Below are 19,876 nucleotides of genomic sequence, written 5' to 3'. Positions count from 1 at the left end.
AATATCAATCCTTCAGAAATTAGGTTCTAGTTCACATACCTGTATATGATTGTCCAATATCCATTAAATGTCGAGTAACTGTGTCAATTCGTATATTGGAGAATAATGTGATAGTCTTTTATTACATGCAAAAGCTATATTGAATTACTTTCAGTTTAAAAAATAAATCTTTTAAAATACTTTTATTACTTACATAAGCTCCATTAAAATTAAGATTGACAATAAAAGTATTTATCAAATTTCTGGTTGAAAAAATTCATCCTCTTGTCATCATCATAGATGTATACTCCAGCAAGTTGTAATAATTAATACTCCCCTTCCACACCCAATATCTGCTGTTGAAGGGGCCATTTAAGTAAACATATTCACATCCATGGAACCACCATCCCCCTGCCAAACGTGTGGCACAGTGAGAGGTGTCAGGTCTGTCCGGAGTGGCAAAAGGTTGACCATTAAGAATATAACTTCCACTAGTGACATAGTCATCTGAAATAATTTGTTGTTTATTTGGATGAATCATTGATGGTATAAAGCATCAATAAAACAATACAATTATTTTCCAAAGAATTAATTAGTTTACAAAATAATTCTTACAGGTCATATTGCCAGAAAATTTCCCGGCTACATGCAAACGGTATTTGTCGGTTTCCGGTCCTATTGAAAACGATTCAAACCGTGCATGAAATGACCTCAGTGAGGTATCTTTTAATTGGATGTATAATTTGTTGGAACCAATCGTTGTCATCTGATGAATGACTTCGTTTCCTGTAATGGATTTGACTTGAAAGTTAAAAAAATATATTTATTTGTTTCTTCAGGGCAATGTTGTAAAACATCAGATTCATTGAATATTTCATTCTTTTAGCATCCTTTTCTAAAATATAAGATGAAAAAACTGGCATGCTAAAGACTTGGTTTTCCGTTTAAAAATTACATTGTTAAGTTAATATAAGCAATATGTATAACGATGTTGTAGACATTGCTTCAACAATAGCATCTTATTTACCAGTCTCGTATTGGGCTGTCAAAAAATCTTTTGGTTTTAAGTTCAAAAATCAAATTTCCAAGGTCGATTGTAAAAGGTGACGATAACAAAAAGTAATCAATTTTATGAATCCAATAAAGAAACGATTCGTGAACAAAGCAAGAAACACAAACATTTTGATACATCAGAGGTCAGATCAGGTGTCTAAGAGGAGTAAGCATCCCTTGTAGACAAGTCACATCCGCTGTGAGTCCTCTGTGTTGATAAGGAAAACGAAGTAATTTGTAGTCAAAATGTATAAAAAAAAAATGGCTAATGACTTGTAGAAAACATGTCTGTCAAAATACGACCAAAAGATATGTTGTGTTTGCAAACAAAATCATTACAACAACCATGGAATTTGCGGAAAGGTGACTTTAAACCTGGGGTGGAATGGCTGTGCGTCAGGAGGGGCAGTGGCCATAGACAGTGGTAGATGGAGGCAATGTATTGGGGCATTATGTGCCAGCGGGCACGTAAAGGTTATGTGTCGTGAGGTGAGGCGACTTTAAACAAGATAATTGAAAATACTGTAACATTAACATACTTGTCAGTAGCCTACTTTTGTTTGTAAATTGATGGTAATCGGTACATACTCTTGAGTATTGACTCAGTTGGGGGACAATTGACCATATTCAGGTGATTGTGGAATATTGTTACATAAATAGGAAACGTTGACATGTAAAAGCTAAAGTCATACCATTTATCGTGTAGTTTAGATGTTAGTAGGCAATTAAAGTCTACTGTCAGTAAAATATCTGAAGCAGATATTACAGACTCTGTGGTGTCCTTTATTTCAAGTTCCACTGGATATATCATGTTGACATATGAATGAAAATAACAACCGTTAATCGATAAAACGTTGTCAATGTATTGAATTGAAAGCCACAGTAATAGAAATTGAAAATTGATGTGGAAACTCATTGACCTTGCCAATATACTGTATACACCAAAACTAAGACTTCAGCCAATTTTTTCATCTAGAGGGAGTATGGATTAAACTTTTTGTGTAACGTTTGATAACAATATTTCATTGAGCAGTTGAGTAAAAATCGTTTTTGATACTGTATTACCTAACCAAAAATCTGTATATATGCTCCCAAATCCTTTTTTGTATTCAAGCCACGTTCTATTAAAAAGTACCGACTTGTCGATTCCTCGCCTTTGAAAAACCTTTTTAATGATAATAAAAAAAAAAAACAATCTTTAAAGTCAGCTGAACTAAATTTTGGCTAACGAAGAATGCATTTTTGTAACATTATCATAGAAAATGTTCAACAGTTTATATGAAGCTTTTATTGTGTTATTTGTTAACTTAATGATATTTAACATTATCACATTATCTTACTGTCCAGCCACCAGGCATCACATCCATCTCACAGTAAACCGATACAGATTGTTTAGTAGCACCCCAGGGATATACTGTGTAGACTCTGGATCTCGTGTTTCCTGAGGTGTACAAGTCGTAACAATCCATAGGGCCTGAAACAAAATGATAATACATACATGCATACAAACATTTAAATAAATAAATAAATAAATATATCTATCTATCTATCGATTGATCGATCGATCGATCGATCGATCGAGAGATTTAACCTTGCACCCCTTCTCTTAAATAGTGTTTTTTTTTTTAAAACTTTTTATTTACCCTGTTTGATGTACGTGTCAATATCAAGAAATAGCAAACAGATGAAACTTAATGTATGTTTATATTCCATCGGATGAACCTGCACCAATCAGTCAAGCAAATATAACTGATAAGTCTGGAAAGGTGACTGTATAACAGAGCCTTTCAGTAAAATTTTCGACAGTGCACCTTTCAGTTAATCGAATGACATTGTTTCATCCTATGCTCGAATTTTTCTTTAGTAAGAAAGCTGTATATTACTATGCGGCAAGTACAGAACTGGTTTTTTTTCCTAACATTAGTTATTCCCTTTTTCCTAACTGCTCACGATAGCCAAGTGGTAGCTTCGTGATCGAGAGGCCCGGCTTCGATTCTGTTCGCCACACCGCATCAAACCTAAGACATAAAAACATAGGTAGTGACTGATCCTTCGCCAAGCACCCGGCATGAAAAGTAAAAGTCACGGGTCTTTCAAATGAGACCTTAAAAACCGAGATCCTGTGTCACGGTAGGGGTTGGCTCGATAAAGAACCCTAACTGCTTAATGGCTCTGAGTGCCGAGAAAAGGTCTATATCTAAAGCCCTATACCGCTATTTGACGTCTCTATATGAGTGATAAAATCTCGAATAGGACGTAAAACAACAATCAATCAATCAATCAATCAATCCCTTTTTTCCTTAATAACACATTTATTTTCACAAAAATATTATCGTTTTGAATTTTCAGGAAACGTCGACAACAGTGATTAGGTGTATGAAGTGCATAATGCTCATAACTTCCTCTTAGTTGTAAATTGAAATATGTACGTACTGTTTTTAAACGCAACCTAGTATGAATTCCTGAATTACTCAAACGATGCCATCAACAACAAAACACATGGATAGCTATGAAGACTTTTTAACAGTGTGCCAAGTAATATATGTGCATAGTCATATTTCATATTGTTATATAAGAGGGAATACTTGGAGATGAAAACAAGAATGGCAAATAAAATGTGAAAGAGAAAAATTGTCCCACTGAAAAGAGCACTAAAAAGAAAAAGAAATATATTTATAAAATCACAATCACGGATTATATGCTATAGACAACCTTTATTATCGACAACAGTCATTCGCGATTCGCTAGCTTGAATCTCCGCCGCGACCAATAATTTTTGCAACTGAAAGACAAATAATAAGCTTGCATCAAGAAATATTTGCGATGAAGAAACATTCCAGATATCTTGTGTAATAATAAAGATATCTCCTTAATGACTTACGTCTTAAAGGCGTAGATGTCGGTTTTGTTGTTGTCCCTGTCGATGTAGAAGGCCTGGATGTTTGACTGTCAGGAAAATCTGTGAAAGGAATGTTTGAATGATTCAAAATTGCAAAGACAGAAAGAATATATTAAAGCGAATCTCATGATCAACAAAGTAATAGTCAATCACTTTATAAAACGGCTATATTAAAACAAAGGCTAGGCAAACATTTACAAGCTTATTTTGATCAATACATCGCACTAAGTCATACATCTTGCAATACATGTATAATAATCCGTGTTCTCTCGTTTAGACGTTCTGACTGTAACTGTGTTGTTACTTGAATACTACATGCCCCGCAGGATGCGGGTACAACTAATGAGTGTAAACATTAAAATCAACAACCCAAAACCACTAAAATCCGCTCCTGTTTTGTGAAGAAATGTCCCAATTCCGACCACCATCGAATGTCGTTTACAATAATACATAGACAATGATACATAAATAAAGATAATTTATCTCTGTGATGTACAAATAGTCATATAATTAAACTAAGCAAAAGTGAGAAGAAACTCATTTAAACACCCCCTACTAATGTGTTCGGAACCATTTATTTTCCGGTATTCTGCGACATATAATACCCAAGGAGTTCGCAGTAGCTCTGGCGAGATTTTGTGAGACTACAGCGAGACTGATAGAGATAGGTTATTATTCACGGAAATGTAGCTAGGAAGTGACTAGCATGGTAAACAGAAAAGTTATGTTACGTTTCAATTTTCACCGCTATATATAATATCAGTAGAAATGTACTTTAATCTCTATAGAATTCATTCAAACTTTAATAAGTATTCTTTACGACATTATTTTCTGCAGTTATGTATTAAAACTTCTTTTTAGAAGAACATGTTTGCCTAAGACCCATATTTTTTGCGTCAGATGAGACCAAATTTACATGCTAAACGAGTTGAATTGCATTATGGGTTACTACGTATACTACAGGAATTTTATACTTGGAAAAAATCAAATTCTACACGCGATAAGAAATGCACATTGAATTTTTTTCAGGCATTTCATAGATAAAAAATCCATTATTATATTTTATTTCCATGCTCAAATTTACAAACAATTCATTTGTAAGATAAACGTGGAAATCCAGGTTTCTCAACGCCATTCTATAAGACGATTTGCGTCTGTATTCTTTGTTGTACTATCGGTGCAAGAATACAAATGTCACTTGAATTCCATAGCCAAAGACAAAAGATACATTTGTTCACGTGTATTGTTATGTTTAAAAAAAACATTTGTTGGCCATTTAAAGAATTGCTGCTCGTTCTGCTTATCCTTAGAGCTCTGGTGTTTTTTGCAACACATTCTGAACGTGGCACGGACTACCTTTTATTAATATATTATGTCATAACAACAAATTACAAAAGCCCATGAAATCTTTCTTAGTTTCTATTCTATGCATTTTTTTTTTGAATAAAAACAATTTTTTCACATTTTTTTGCAGTCCATTTAATATCACATCATAGTTTGACCTGAACTACGTGTTCGAAGTAAAATATAAACATGTAGTTGGCCAGTACACTCCTATTTATATGTTCGAAACATTTTATTTTTCGGTGTTCTGCAAATTATAAAATCCGAGGAGATCCCAGTAGCTCTTGCAGTAGCTCTGGCGAGATCTAGCGAGACGAGATAAGGTAAATTATTCACGGAAATGTAGCTAGGAAGTTACAAACACGAGGATACATGGTAAACAGAAAAGTTATCTTGCGTTTCATTTTTCACCACTGAATAATATATGTAGAAATATACTTCAATATCTCTCGAATCCATACAAACGTCAATAAGTAGTCTTCATAACATTTTTTTCTGCAAATATGTATTAAAATTTCTGTTTTGGACAAACATACTTGCATGGGAACGGGGACTATATTTTTTGGCGTTAGATTAGCAAAGGGGGTACCAATATAGCTTAATCTGAATGAGTTGAATTGCATTGTGGGTTACTACGGATATTATAAGAATTTCACGCTTGAAAAAAAAAACAAAACAAAGTGATCGGAAAGGCACATAGAACATTTTTTCGATGCATTTCCATGCTGTCCATTTTTATTCTATTATTTCCATGCTCACAATTGCAAACAATTCATTTGCATTATGTTAAATAAACGTGCAAATCTAGGTTGCTCAAAGTCATACTGTAAGGCGATTTCCGTCTGCATTCCTTTGTTGTACTATCAGTGAATATACAGCGCTATGCCAAAAGTATTCGCGATTTTTCAAAATGGCGGACGTAAACACGACGCGCTTCGTAAAAAAAATAATAAATTGTGAAACAATTAACAGACTTACCTTTATTAATACTTGGTGAGATGGCCCTTAGACTTGATTACAGCTAATAGTCGACGGGGAATGGATTCGTACAGAGATTTGATATAGTTTTCATCGAAGGAATTCCAGATGTGTAAAATCGTATCGAACAATTCTTCAGGAGTCTTAATATTTGGAGCTAGATTTTGCAGATTTCTTTTGATTTTTAGCCATAAATTCTCTATAATATTAATGTCCGGTGATTGTGCTGGCCATACAATTGTAGGAATATTATTTTGTTGTTTGTAATCTTGAGTAATCCGAGCTCTATGGACGGGGGCATTGTCGTCTTGAAAACGATAGGTTTTCTTGAGGAAATGTCGGACAATGACAGGCCAAAGTTGATCTTCTAAAATGGATATGTATTTGACTGCATTAATATTTCCACTAATCATGCAAAGTGTACCTACCCCGTGGTAGGTGATGCATCCCCACACCTTAACCGAAAGCCTTCTCTGCCGAGGGGGGCACATGCACTGCGGCAAGTAGGACTCTTTAGATGTTCTCCACACATACACTCTATGATTTTCTCCTAAAACTATCTGACTTTCATCGGAAAATATGATAGTGTTCCAATAATTATTTATTGTGAGTTTTCTTTTCTCTAAACACCAGGCAACACGCCTTTTTCTGTTGATTTCGGAAACGACCATTTTTTTTCTAACAACTCGTCGCTTAAATTCGTGATCACGCAAAAATCTTTGGACTGTCCGTGGGTGAACAGAGTCATTAGCATCCCTGCTTTCATTAAATTCGTTAGTAATGTCCCTTAAAACCCGTCCTCTGTTAGTTTTAGTATGTCTTATTATCCAGTTTTGATCCCTTTTTGACAGCTTCCGAGGGCGTCCTTTTCTTTTCAAGGTTCTGACTTCACCAGTCAACAAATATTTTTTCCAAATAGATCTGATGGTTGATTCAGGTATTTGTAATAAATTCACTATTACCGATGTTTTTTGCCCCTCCAGTTTCATGTCCACAATTATTTTTTTGACATCATTTGATATTTCTGTCGATTTCCTACCCATCGTAATCCCCGTTTGTTTACATGAAATTCCAGACAGCAGACGATAAAAAAAAATAGATATAACATCACTTCCGATGTGAAGACAACTCTGTAAAAATTTGGGATGTCAACACGGCATTTAATTAGAGTTATTGCCCATTCCCCGAGCGAAGCGAACAGCGAGAACGACGCCATTGCGTAAAAATCGCGAATACTTTTATCATAGCGCTGTAATTGTCAGGTGGATTCCCTGACCAAAAAGCACAGATGATCACGGGTATTGTAATATAAAAAAAAACCTTGTTGTCCATTTAACGGTTTAAATGCCTAAGGCTTGAAGCGCTAGTGTTCTGAACGTCGCACAGACTACATTTTATTATATGCATTTTCTAGTAAACAACATAACAACAAATTACAAACGCCCGTGGCATCTTTCATAGTTTCTACTCTTTGTATTTTTTCATATAAACAGTTTTTTACAAAAAATTAATTTTTTTTCCAATCCATCTAATATTGATCGTAGATTGAGTTGAACCACGTGTTTGAAGTAAAATGTAAACAAATAGGTGTCAAGTTAACTTTGCTATTCATTCAATGATTGGACAAATGTTGGTGGGAAGATCCTCTGTGCGAATTAATAACAAAAGCCATATAAGGTAAACAAAGGCTTTTTCTACGAGCGTATCGGGCGATTTTCGAAAAATTAACAATACTGAACTCCAATTTTCGCCGTAAATTATCACAAAAGCGAAGATTAATTAAGTAGATTGTGATTTTTTTTATATCCCACCCATTTCTGTTTAAAATCTTGAAAATCTATCAGACAGTTTTTAAAAGAAACAGATTTCCTGTTAACTGCCAATTTTATTTATAAAACCGGATCTACCCTATAACCTTTGAATGGGTCAATCTACACCATGTGCCTTGAATTTAAATCACAATAAAATTAGTAGGGTGCAGTATACTTTTTTTTATTTATTCAATGATTGGACAATTGGTCGTGGTAAGATCCGCTGTGCGCAATGACAAAAGCCACATAAGGTAAACGGAGTTTTGTCATCGTTGTTGATATTATAAAGCTGTTACACATTTTTTTCTGCCAGCATACTGGACAACTTTGGAAAAATAATAGCTACTGAGCTCCAACATGCACCTTAAATTATCACAAAAGCGAAGTTTAAGTAGATTGTTATTTTACCCCCCCCCCTCCTTTTTAGAACCAAGAAAATCTTTCAGAAAGGTCTGGAAACACATTTTTCATGGTACTTATATTTAAAAGAAACAGACTATAGCAATTTCCTGATTACTGCCAATTTTATCTATAAAACCATTTCTACCCTATGAACTTTGAATGGGCCAACGTACACCACGTGTCTTGAATCTAAATCACAATAACATTAGTAAGGGTGAAACAGTTCATATGGTTATTTATCGCGCAAAAGTTTCGGACGGTCGCAAGGCACGTCACACTGCATCGTCCATCCTGGAATGTGGTTACGGCTCAGGTCCATTGTCGCTCAGAGATTCGAACAATCATCCTTCTTCAAAGGTATCCACGTACAGCAGTCATGATCATGTCTCCCCTCAATATGTGGAGACTTTTGCAATTAAGACTCCCCCGATGTTTAAGCACGAGGTAAGTAACACCCTAGTCACGAATTCAAACAACAATAATGAATCCTAAGTTTCTGAAACTCAACTGATTACCTTAACCCAGGATCAAAATATATCAGATAGAGACTGAACACCAGTAATCTGACCATCTCTAGGGTCAATTTCACTCTTTGCCAGAACATTAAACTATACTGGCCAATTGGATGAACCAAATGCACATATATCGTCACCTTCACTAGTCGTCATTGCCGAACAGGTTCAATCAAAGTAAAGCAGCCTCCTAGTGCTTCACGAAGCAATACGATATGTGAAACACACACCTCATCCCCATACCCCAAGATCCCAGAACCAGTCTTCAGAAATCTCATGGTAAAGATGAACATAAGAATGTATACATATCACAGAAATTAAGAGAAATCGGCAGACTGGTAAAACTTTTGGATGAACTTTTGATTACCAGAAACTGGAATATTTTGTTGAGATGTATTCGAGAAGTTGCTGGCTATTCAGAGCAAACTCATACCTTACCACACCTTCTTTTACCTTCAATCTGCAGTGTAAATATGTTGAAGTCTGAGGGATTGAGAGAAAATGATGATGACAAAGTGAAAACCGTAGATTCTTTTGTTGTACTCTATCAGAATGATTGGACAGATACCATATCATCTCAAGCCATGTCATCTCCCATGATAAGAAAGATAACAAACCATTATTCTTACCACTTGTTGAAGATGTTAAAAAACTGAACTGTTATCTGGCTAAGGAAGCAAGAAAAGTGCGCACTAAAGTGAAAGACAATCCTCATCTCTACACAAGGCTAGCTCAAGTATGCATTGCACAAGTAATACTCTTTAACAGGCTAAGTGGTGGAGAAGCAGAATGAATTCCTTTAGCCGCATACATAAGGCTTAGGTGAGGGGCATTGGAAAACCAGATGATGTGGTACTGAGTACACTCAGTGACTTTGAAAAGACACTCTGTCATTCACATTTAAGAATGGAGATAAAGGAAAAGAGAGGGAGAAAAATCCAGTTTTGTTTATAGTATCCATGAGAGAATCCATCGCCGTTCTCCTCGGCATGAGAGAAAAAGCGTATGTCACCCAACCATTTCTTTTCTCTAGGCCTGGACCTCTTACGAAGCCATAAAGAGGGACTGATTGCATTAGGCAATTTACCAAGGAAACTGATTTAGAAAATCCAAATACTATTAGCTCAACTAAGCTTAGGAAGCAGTTGGCTACTCTTACGCAGGTTTTGAACCTGAGTGAAACGTCTCAAGACATCCTTGCTACCCCTCTGGGACACAACATAAGAGTGCATAGAGAGTTTTACAACATTCAGGCAAATGCATTGCATATGGCCAAAGTTTCAAAGCTCCTTCTCAGCATCAATAATAGAGGTGTTTCTGAATATGAATCGAATTCGAATCTGAAAATGAGTTGGAAACGAATGAGAATCAGAGGGATCTCGATCCCTTTTTGAAAACTGAGAAAGATATTAGCACACCAAAATGTCATAATTATACGAAGAATAATAGTAATTTATGATTATTGACATTTTTCTGTGATTTATTTTTCACTTGTACGATGATGAGGAATATATGGAATTTAAATTTTCGATAAGTGCTTGAGCCCCTCCGTCTGAATTTAAATAGTTTATAATTATGTTCCCCTAACGACGTTTGAGAACATTTCTTTTATGTTTCTTATTATAATGTCACCCCGAACGAAGTCTTAATTTTAGGTTTAATCGAAGGCTTAGTCATAATGAAACTTCACTCTCATAATGATCACCAACTATAGATGTGCAATTCTTGTATAAAATTTTCAAAATGGCTACTGTTTCCATGGAAACTGTCAAAAAGTGGCAATTTTTTAAAATTTAATCTTTCTCTCAGTAACTTTTAAACCAATCTTTTTGAAACTTTGAAGTGTTCCTTGTGTCCCGTTAAAAAAACTTTGGGCAAACAAATTGGAAAAGGATGGAGAATACGATTTATATGAGAAAAGGTGACGTTACCAATTTTGAGATGTTTTCACAAATGATTTTGTCCACGAATGTTCTCGTAGATGGCTTAAATTTTACAATCTTATTGAAACCTTCCACAGAAATAATAATCACTATTCGTTGTTCCTATACCTATAGGATAAAGCAGTTAGAGAACTGATAGATATAGCCTACCTTGTTAAGGTGGCAGATGAACACCCCATATCACTGCTTTGTTTAGGACATACTTTATATCTAGTCCTTCCAATGGCCAAAACTTTGTTGCATAATATTTTTACTAGTCCGTACATTTCCCAGGATACAACTGGGTGATAGTTTTGTAATGTTTTTGTATGTATATATATATGTTTTTGATTTATTGTCATTTATTGAAGGAGTGTTGTATTTTGTACCTGTCGCAACACATCACATGTTCTTGATTTTGGTGTAATATTCTTTTTGCGACTTTTTACATGGTTTTATGTTTTATGCAGCTCTTATGCTTTGTGTTCCTTAATAAATGACCATTTTTATTCTTTATATGGGAGTTGAGTCTTCTTATTTATATGGAATATGGGAAGGCAGGCATAAATATCAATTAAAAGTTTTACCTACGTTGCCATCAAAATAAAAAAAAACGATTTAATAAATGTTGTTGTCACGTCACCATTGTACATTTCAGAAGTTTCATTTTAAAAATTACTTCTCCACTCTTATCCCAAATATTTTGCTATTTAATATTTTATATGATTTTTATGTGGTGATGTCTATTTACAAACTGAAAAATTCGTATTTGCAGTTTCTTGATACGAGTGGCCAAAAAACGTTGTATATACGTTTATCTTTGATCTTTTTAAAGGTATAAATTATTCAATTTCTTTGTCTTCTTAATTTCTTTTTTCTGTAATATTTCAACAAAGGCCCATCTATGAAGCTTTTATATCATACCAGTTTCTTGATATGATTAAGAAGAAATCAGATATCTTAGCATTTCAAAAAAAAAAAAAAAAAAAAAAAAAAAAAAAAGTAAGACCAACGTTTCTTAAAAGCTACAAACTATTCATTTTATTTTCATTTATGTAGTTTACGGGGACTGCACTGGAGTTTTGTTTGTATGTTGTTTAACGTCCCTCTCGAGAATTTTTCACTCATATGGAGACGCCACCACTTGCCGGTGGAGAGCTGCAAATTTTGTCCTATACTCGGCACTTACGGCCATTGAGCAGTGAGGGATCTTTTTCGTGCCAGCACCAACTGCGACACGGGACCTCGGTTTATACGGTCTCATTCGAAGGACCGCTCTCCACGTCCCACAGTGGGATCCGAACCCGCGACGTACGGATCAACTCCTTACTTCGCGACTCTATAGCAGACGCTCTAACCACTGCGCCACGCGGGCGACCTGCACTGGAGTAATATATATATATATATATATATATATATATATATATATATATATATATATATATATATATATATATATATATATATATATATATATATATATATATATATATATATATAAAGCACTAAAAACCAACAACACTGTATATCCTAAGTGTCGGATCTACTAAATAGATACAAGGTCACGGATGGAAATTTATACAAAGCACTAAAAATAACCAACGACACGAACAATAATAATTGTCAAATTTTCGGGACGACCTGCCTCTTCCTCAGGACAAAGAAAAAGTTAAGAAGTCATAAAAACAAAGGAAATAGAGAAACAAAAACAACTAGCACTACTACTAAACTAGCAAACACTTATTATTTACAGTGTTACATGTTTAATTTTAAATTAAACATGTATATCATGTATATATATATATATATATATATATATATATATATATATATATATATATATATATATATATATATATATATATATATATATATATATATATATATATAGTACGATGTGTAGAGGTGAAGCTTCTTTGGTGACGGATTAATGAGATTCTTTTAAATATAAAAGGGGCTGTATATTGTATATAGCTGGTGCGCATTTTTATTTCCCTCTTTTCAAATAAAGAAGACAATGTCATATTTTCCCCCTTCCTTTCCCGCCTCTCTGTCTTTATCTTTTGCTCTAATTGTTAAGCAAGTTTTGCTTTATGTCTTGGATTCTAAATAAAATAACCTTGACCTTCATAACACAACCAACCCTTTATCATAAAGTTATCAAATTGTTGAGGCTTCATACTTACAGCAAAATGATGGTTAATCAACATGTCCATTTTCAAGATCATCCCTCTCCCCCCTACCCTCGAAACAGAGTAGAGTAGGCAATATTTAAAATTTACAATTAACAGGGGATATCTTAAGAGTTTTATTTATAAAATTCAGTTCCGCTGATGTGATCTGATATTTTGCCAGCATTCATTCTTCTTCTGTTTTGTCTATATATAGAATTTATAATTATTTTATTTAAAATTAATTTGTCTTTAAAAAGTAGCGATTGTCAACTGTATTCATCAGCACTTCGCGTTTTCTGGTGAATGTATTACTATTATGAATAATTCCATTCAATGATATTTAGAATTATTTGAATTTAATTTCCATCGTTTTTATTCATTGAAAATCCTGGGATCCGCTCCAGCAGTTGCGTAAAAACCTCATCAATACTTTACACAAAAGATTGAGCAGGCCGGAAGTGTTCATGATTCTGCTAAACTAAGAAAGTTTACACATAGTTTATTTTCTCATAAAAAAAAAATCAGCCCCTGCCCAATGCAGAAATGTCCGATTTGAAGAGGAAAATTCAGGAATTATTTCGCTACAGCCATGTTTTGACGTGAACCTTGCTCTACTTTCGCTTCCAGTAACTTTGGTTCGACCAAAACTAGGAAGCGTAACGTCTTTCGTTTGTGTGTGAAAGGAGGGGGGGGGGCTTTTTCTACGAATACTCACTTCTTTAAGCATTGAAGAATCTTATAGCTTATGGATCAGTTCGGGGTGACATACTCTATTTCTCGCAATAGCAGACTTTCTAGTTAAGGTCTTTCGTCTTCACGGAAGACCTTATAGTGATTCTACTGTTTCTTATTAAGGTCTTCTGTTTTTTTTTTCACATTTATTTCCCAGACTTATAACATGAAAGATGATATATAGGGCAGCTACCAGGGATGGGCCCTGACTAAGCTCCCTCTATAACAAAATATAATAGTAAACCCTACAGCACCACGCAGGGTGCTTTATATCTAAATACAATGTCTCACATATTTATTCAATCATACATTCAACAGGTATATTAATTAAATTGTATAACATATAAAAACAAATAATATCTATGCGGATTCAATTTTGGTTCAAAATTTTTTGTTCGTTTATACAATCCGGGGTGATTCATGAATGTGTTGCAATAATGGTAATGGGAAAAATGCATTGAAGGTAATTTAACGCTGGAGTGTGGAAAACAGGTAACAGTTCATCGATTCTGTTAGTACATTTAATGTTCACGGACGACCTTATAGTGATTCAACTGTTTCTTATTATTAAGGCCTTCCGTCTTCACGGAAGACCTTATAGTGATTCTACTGTTTCTTCTTCTTTTTCATATTATTTTTTTGACTTTCTAATTTTGTGCAAGCAATTCCTCAAAGACTGTTGGATGGATTTACATGAAATTTTCTGGATTTATTTGTTATAAAAAGAACTTATAATATCCATGGGCAAAATTCAAAATTCACTTCCGGTTCCGAGATATTGACCGTTTTCCGAATTGAAAATGACATTTTGTCTGCGGATAATCTAAAGAACGAAAAAGATATCAATGTCAAACTTTCAGGGATTATAGATCTTGATAGATATTAGCCTTTTCGCTACTTTTCGTTCGTCGTCGGCACTTCCGGTCGCTCACGGTCGCTCACGGAAGTGATTTTCAAAAATCGATATTTTTTTAAACTTTAAATTTTTCCTTGATATTTATACGGTTAATAGAGAGTCTATCAGAATGCGAAATATCTAATTTGTTTCTAAACTTCTCATACCATTTTTCTTGACATTCGTCATTTTCCACTCTGAAGCGATGGTTCCAATGGCGTAATTGATAGACCGTTGGATTTTCACGCAGGCGGCCCTGGCTCAATCACCAGTTTGTCCGATATTTTTTTTATCATTTGTTTCAGCTTAAATTTATGTTTTTATTATCTTTGATATGATGTCTGCTAATTTAACTGATGGAAGTTTGCGTTATTTTCATAGTTTTCATTGAAAATTGCAATTACCTCTTACGATTGCCGAAAACTTTAGTTCTACATTCACACTTTATCTGTTTAACACTCCAAACCAAAAACTATTTTTTCTTACATATTTTATGTATGTCAAAAATTGAGAAGTTAGAGGGATTACCCAGCGTTAATACATAATGTGTCATAAGTGATAGCTTTTCAAGGACCTTGCCTGACTAAGGTAATCAATATTTATAATGAGTCACTAAAGTAAGATTGCTGTCTGATTTTGACCATCATGTATTGTGCATAAATCTTTTGGCATTTTCAGCTTCTTCTCAAAATCCGCTGAACAAATTTCAACTAATTTTGATATATACATGGGTAAAGCCCCTGAAAAGGGCTAAGTTTATTATACAGTATACACCTTATCTTCCTTACTTCTGAAATTCAGGAGTTCAGCTGCACCAATATGATTATGAATATAGAGTTCTCATGGAAATGTAAAATTGTTGTTACATGAAGCTAGAATTCTAGATCCAAAGGTTTAAAATAGCCTGAGAAATTCATGTTACTCAGGTGACAGTCAAGGCATAAGGCCTCTTGTTGCATTTAAAACTTCAGATGGTAATTAACTGAATGAAATTAAATTTGTAAAATCTCTTGTCTGGTTGTCACTTTTAGGCTTAAAGGATTTTTTTTATGAATGAAAAATTTGTTTTTCTTAACTCCTGATTAATATGTTTTTTCATATTCTACCGAAACAACAGTTAGAAAAATTTGCTTTATTTGGCACAACTACTGGTTCTCCTTATGAAAGTGTTTAAATGAAAAAAAATTCTTTAATTGAATTATTGTGCACATCAATTAAATTGTTGATATTGTCCCTTTGAAGAGAGCAACAATTCAATTACTTCCTTCATCAATACAGGAAATATTGCTATAAAAAATGAATAATTACAAAGAGGTATTTGTTACAATTGTTTTGCATATCTACAATTAATGTAAAAATTGTCAATATTTTCAATAAATTAAAATTGTCTTCCATTATTTAAGTTAAATGTGCACTCTATTTTATGATGAAGCTTGATAACAATTATTTCCTGCGTCAAGGTTTTTCACGGACATCTAATGTCCAAGAACTGACAATATATAAGTGGAAACGACAAAGTGCGATAATGAATGAAATATTCAAATTTTACTGTATGTAGTGACTTTCTAATCATTTTTTATTTTGGACTTTTTAAACTATTAAACATCATTTGGATCCCTATACATGCTATATGCCTCTATATATGCAAGTATGATATATTTATCTTGATAGCATTGCGGGAACATAATGTAGTGACTTTCAAGTGTAAAACCTTGTGTAGTGAGAATCAGGATTTTACAAGTGTGTGTATGTAGGTGTGTGTATATGTGTGTGTGAAAAATGATACGTTGGTATTTAGATACACAGTATAAATAATCCATTTAAAGCCCTGAATACGGTTATTTGTATGTAATCTTGATTAGATGGACTTACTAAAGAAGCAGGTATCAGATGTAGAAACAACCTTGAATGCATGTAAAGACTACCTACATTACATTCTTTTAAATAGATATAAAAAGTTATAAATGATATTACAAACCTTGCCTAGTCAAAGTTAGGTAACTGACCATAGAAGTGATGTTTCCTTCTAAATCTTCCCTCATTTTCAAGATTTTTTCGAGTGTATTTTTACTATGGTTTGCTATCATGCCTTGTGTTTCAGAGAGTTGTCTTTGATTATTGTGCAGCTCATTCAGTCTAGACTCAATTTTTTCCTGTTGGATTGATAATTCTCTCGTTCTATTTTCTGCAATGCAAAAACGTTTAAATGTTTATAAAGATAAAAGGAATTTCAAATCTTTCATCACAAACAATATATCTACGGAGCAAAATACATCTGATTCAGTAACAATAATTGAAATCTCTTTGTAATTTTAACTTTTAGCACAGGGCTGCTTAATAAAACAACACGAATCTTGCCTAAGTCATTCTGCTGAATTTTGCCTCCTTTTTATCATGAAAACACACGAGATTTTCTAAACAATACCTTACATTATCATGACTCTAGTCTGATTAAACTGTCCGAAAAAAAATCATATTTTGTTTTGCTCTTAATCGTATGACAGTAAGTTTCAAAACATATTTCAAAAAAAAAAAAAAAAACAAGAGAGCATCTTAAAATATCCATTTCAAATGGCATTAAAAATTGTATTTTGAATCTTGATTTCACCGCCTGAAATGTGGGTGTTTTAACTCCAAGTAAAACACGACAGCTAGGTAAAAGTGAAAATTATTTTATTAGAAGATGCTGTTTGATCATTAAAACTAGTGAATCGAAAAGGAGTGACTTAATTAATGATGCCGATAATCTCGAACAGCTTGTTTCATAAGTACAAACTTGTATATCATAACCAATGGCCACGATATATTACATTTACATACCTTGAATACCGTACTTAGCATTGATTTTTTCGGTATGATTACGGAGAAGATCTACAGAATTATTGACGTTGAGTAAATAATCCTGTACGTTTACTATTCTTTCAGATGTGACGTTGTGGTTATATTTCATCTTCTGTGCTATTTCACTCACGATTGTTTTATATTCATGCTGCACGTTCACTATCATTTCCGATGTGTCGTTTTGGTTAATTTTCATCTTCTGTTCTATTTCACTCAACATTTTATCATGCTCATGCTGCACATTTATTATCATTTCGGATGTATTGTTATGTTCATGTTTCATCTGTTTTATTTCATTCAACATTCTTTTATGTTCATGCTGCACGTTAATTATCGTTTCAGATGTATCGTTTTGGACATGCTTCATCTGTTCTATTTCATTCAACATTTTTTTATCTTCATGCCGAAGATCACTGGTACTCTTTCTTATATCTTCTGCATTGGTTTTCATGACAGCCATTTCATTTTTCAAACTAATCATGTCGTTGATCAGTGAATACACATGTTTCAGTAAAGAAAGCCTGATCACCGTTTCTTGATTTATCTGGTTCTGCAGATTGTTAATGATGGTTTCACTTGTTTCGCACGATGATTTTACATTAACGTCATCTTCTACCTTCTTATCTGTTAATGGCGAGAGTGAATCTACCACGGCAAATAATATCCACAGAAATGTACAATGCAAAAAAATCATTGTTCAAATACTAAATGTTAGCAACAAAATTCTGTAAACGCTGAAGATTGACGTTGTAAAAGTCCTTCCAGGTCAACGTGCAAAATGTAGTGATTGGTGCAAGTTGCAGATATTTATAATATAAAGTATTTTAGCCGCGCATAGGGAATAGAAAATTTCCAGAGCTAATAAAAACAACATAGATGATTAAGGCACTTTGCATCTTAAGTGCTTATTTCTGATTTGGTATAGTCTACATAAAAATAAGTAAATTGCAACTTTAGGACTTGTGTACCAAGCTTTTATCAAATAAGAAGCAACTTGACTGATCAATTTTGAATCAAGCGCGAACTTGTTTATATGAACTTTAATAAAAACAGGCATAAATAAAACATATTGTGCGAAAAGTTGCTATGTAGTTCGTATCTCAAAAGAACTTTTAGTGATACGAGTTTCGGGTCCAAAATGTGGAACAGTTACCCCTGTGCATAACACAGCCAAAATGGTATTTGAGGAACGTTCCTCTCTCCATTTCAACTATGTAAAAAATGCACAATTATTTAACATTGTTGTTTACCAAAGTTTTTAATAAAAGCAGTTTCAACTTTAATTTTAGATTCATTAAGGAAATGATACTTGAGAATAAGATTCTGAGATAGTATAGTATTTGTACGTACTTCAGCGTTTAAGATTAGCCTCCAGTGACACTCGAATTTGCACTTTTAGTTGACCACTGTAACATACTGGCTATAAAGCTAGTTCAGGATCTTTCTTTGTGATGATCGACATTCTGATGAGCTATTTAATTTTTTCATTTGAAATATCAAAACAGTCACCTGTACTTTCACAAAGTAATCTTTTCAGGTGTGTGTGTTTTTTTTTTTTATAAAAAAAAGTAGTGAACAAAAGATACCTTCAGCATTCAACGGCTTAACCTTCTGTTTCAACTGGGGGCTTCCTTTCCTAAAGTTTTCCCAGAACACATACGTATTGACTGCGTTAAAAATGCTTCTGTTTGTTATGAGAGTGTGTAGTATTTCTAAGGGTTCTTCTTTAGGAACAACCAAGAGAGCTAAGTAGTATTAAGCTGAATGTTAATATGGCTGGTAAGTAGATGCCCTCATTAGTTCAAATCTGTACGTGGATAGAAGAATAGAGGTTATAGAAAATTGCAGTTCTCTTGATGCATGGGATCTCTCTCTCTTAAAAAAATATATATAAGTTGAATATAAGTTGAATTTTATTCGTGATAACGAGGTTTAACTGTAGTAACATTTTTAACATTTTAACATTTTTATGCTAAAATTCTCGGATCTGTTTCCAGCTGCTACACAGCCAGTAGTACCAGGATATCCTCAGAATTTCTGGTTACAAATGGATGTACAAATTCATCAATTTTATTTAAAAAAGACAATAAAGCAAACAAGATAATTTTTAAACTGAATTTAGGTTGTCCTGTTTTTTTTTTAATTCATGTTGTAAATGTAAAATTTCTTGTGAACTTTAAATTGAAACTAACCGGAGTATAATTTTAAATTGAAAGCCAATATTCCATTTGGGTTTCTCATCCAAATTGGAAGACCATCAATTTTAGTTGCAAAGGCTTGAAAATGTCCAGAAATCCATGCCATACCAAGGATGAGGTGATTCTGAGTGATATT

General features: G+C 33.7%; 1 protein-coding gene across 1 annotated transcript; it reads right to left on the bottom strand.

Annotated features, from left to right (window-relative positions):
* Nucleotides 1–203: 203 nt before the first annotated feature.
* On the bottom strand, nucleotides 204–18,224 carry LOC133204036 (fibroleukin-like). The gene is made up of 7 exons (XM_061339821.1): nucleotides 17,522–18,224; nucleotides 16,680–16,886; nucleotides 3,914–3,991; nucleotides 2,373–2,506; nucleotides 2,098–2,197; nucleotides 595–765; nucleotides 204–486 (listed from the first exon to the last, which is right to left on the bottom strand). Exons 1-7 carry the CDS (start codon nucleotides 18,021–18,023, stop codon nucleotides 257–259), a joined length of 1,422 nt encoding a protein of 473 aa, XP_061195805.1. The 5' UTR covers nucleotides 18,024–18,224; the 3' UTR covers nucleotides 204–256.
* Between the last annotated feature and the right edge of the window lie 1,652 nt (nucleotides 18,225–19,876).

Source organism: Saccostrea echinata, unplaced genomic scaffold, assembly GCF_033153115.1.
Source record: "Saccostrea echinata isolate AGI-Se365-2 ecotype Australia unplaced genomic scaffold, CSIRO_AGI_Sech_v1 ptg000052l, whole genome shotgun sequence".
NCBI classification, from domain to species: domain Eukaryota; kingdom Metazoa; phylum Mollusca; class Bivalvia; order Ostreida; family Ostreidae; genus Saccostrea; species Saccostrea echinata.
This window is presented reverse-complemented; position numbering and strand designations above follow the sequence as displayed.